The sequence below is a fragment of the Pundamilia nyererei genome, unplaced genomic scaffold (assembly GCF_000239375.1).
Source record: "Pundamilia nyererei isolate P.nyererei 1_Seehausen unplaced genomic scaffold, PunNye1.0 scaffold00008, whole genome shotgun sequence".
Classification (NCBI taxonomy): domain Eukaryota; kingdom Metazoa; phylum Chordata; class Actinopteri; order Cichliformes; family Cichlidae; genus Pundamilia; species Pundamilia nyererei.
Window position 1 is genome coordinate 7,290,781 of NW_005187409.1, and position 1,924 is coordinate 7,292,704.

Genomic DNA, 1,924 nt, shown 5'->3' on the forward strand with positions numbered 1-1,924 from the left:
ATTTGTTCATAGTCAAATGATCGTAGTGCCTGTATAACTCCGCTTTCTGCGTTTACTGATATGTAAGTAGATATAGGACTACCATTTAACTCGGTATCAATAAGCAAGTAAGACACGCGTGCGTTCTGTCCTGAGTCGGAATCGCGTGCTTTAACGGAAAACACAGACAATCCCGGTGAGTTATTCTCCATAACAGAAGCTTCATAATAACTATGTTCAAATATCGGGGCATTATCATTTACGTCTGCTATTCTAAGTGTTATTGTCTTGTTTGTTGAGAGGGGTGGGCTCCCTTCATCCACTGCCGAGAAAGTTATATTATAAACAGGATTACGCTCCCTGTCGAGCACACCGTTTGTGACCAGAGTATAATAATTTTTTAGAGATGAATGAATTGCGAACGGAATATTGCTGTTTACTGAGCAGTCTACTTTTCCATTTTTGCCTGAATCCAGATCTTTGACGTTTATGATAGCCACGGTAGTCCCACTAGATGAATCCTCAGCAATAGCATTAGAAAACGAGGTTAATGTTATTAAAGGAGGATTGTCATTGACGTCTATAACCTCAATTATCACATTTGTTGATGTGCTCTGTCCACCTTGATCTTTTGCCTGTACCCCAATCTCATATAATTTATTCTCTTCATAATCAATTATACCAGTTACTGTTAAATCGCCGGTATTTTCGTCCAGACGAAATAGTTCGGCAAAATTACCGGACATTCGATTAAAATGATAAGTAACATGGCCATTTATCCCTTCATCTGCATCTGTTGCGCTAAATCTCACTACTAACGTTCCTCTTGGGACATTTTCTTTAACAGAAGCCTTGAAAATTGATTGCATGAATACGGGAGCATTGTCGTTTGTATCTCGCACAGTTATGTGTATTTTTAAGGTGCCTGAACGCTGTGGTTCACCTCCGTCCACAGCAGTTAGCGTGAGGAGCAGCTTTCCTTCTTTCTCTCTATCTAAAGGTTCAGATAGATAAAGCTGTGCATATTTATGACCATTTGGGCTAGATGAGACCTTTATATTAAAATGTGTTTTGGGGTGTATTGTATAGCCGTGTAAAGCGTTAATGCCAACATCGGGGTCTGTTGCACTCACTTGCAATATTTCGGTTCCTGGAAGAGCTGATTCCAGGATTTCTAAATGCATTTCCTTCTCCTGAAACGCAGGGGCATTATCATTAACATCCAGTACTTCCACAACAACGCTATGCAGTTGAATTGGATTTGTCATAATCATTTCCAAATTCAAGCTGCAGGGCGATGTCTGTCCACAAAGCTGCTCTCTATCTATTCTCTCTCCCACGACCAGATTTCCTTTGTCTACATCCAGCCTAATATACTCACTGCTGTCACTGATAACAATTCGGGCACCGCCTGATTTCAGTCTTTTAGCGTCGATACCTAAATCTTCAGCCACATTTCCCACAAACGAGCCCTTCCTCATTTCCTCTGGAACAGAGTAGCGGATTTGGCAAATTGTCGCATCGATGAGAACAACAAGGATGAAGGCATTTACTTGCCATTTAACCGTGCAAGCGATCCTGAAAGAATGCATATTTCTCAATCAATTAATCCAAGTCCACGTAGAAGAATGTCGACAAAAGGCTTTTAAAGTGTCGATATCGTCCTTCTCTCTATGCAGTTGTAATCCACAGTTTGAGACCGAATATATATCCGCCTAAAATCAGTGTTGAAAATAAGCGACTGTCTTGCTCTCCTACTGTATATTTAGAAGAGTACAGAGGGTGTAAAGCTTTAAATGTGCTGTAAAGACCAACAGCGGCCCTTAGAGTCCAAAGTAAAAATAACAAGTGATGTGAACAAGGAAGGAGAAATAAACTTGTATAGAAGTAACAATTCAGGAGTGAATTAACACTAAAATGAAAACAATAGATGATGCTTAAATAC

General features: G+C 40.0%; 1 protein-coding gene across 1 annotated transcript; it reads right to left on the reverse strand.

The window, feature by feature from the left end:
• Positions 1–5: 5 nt before the first annotated feature.
• On the reverse strand, positions 6–1,571 carry LOC102198479 (protocadherin gamma-A11-like; the record flags this gene model as incomplete). Its single annotated transcript, XM_013907814.1, has 1 exon — positions 6–1,571. A coding segment is annotated over exon 1 (1,566 nt), but the record flags the coding sequence as incomplete, so codon positions are not given.
• Positions 1,572–1,924: the final 353 nt, after the last annotated feature.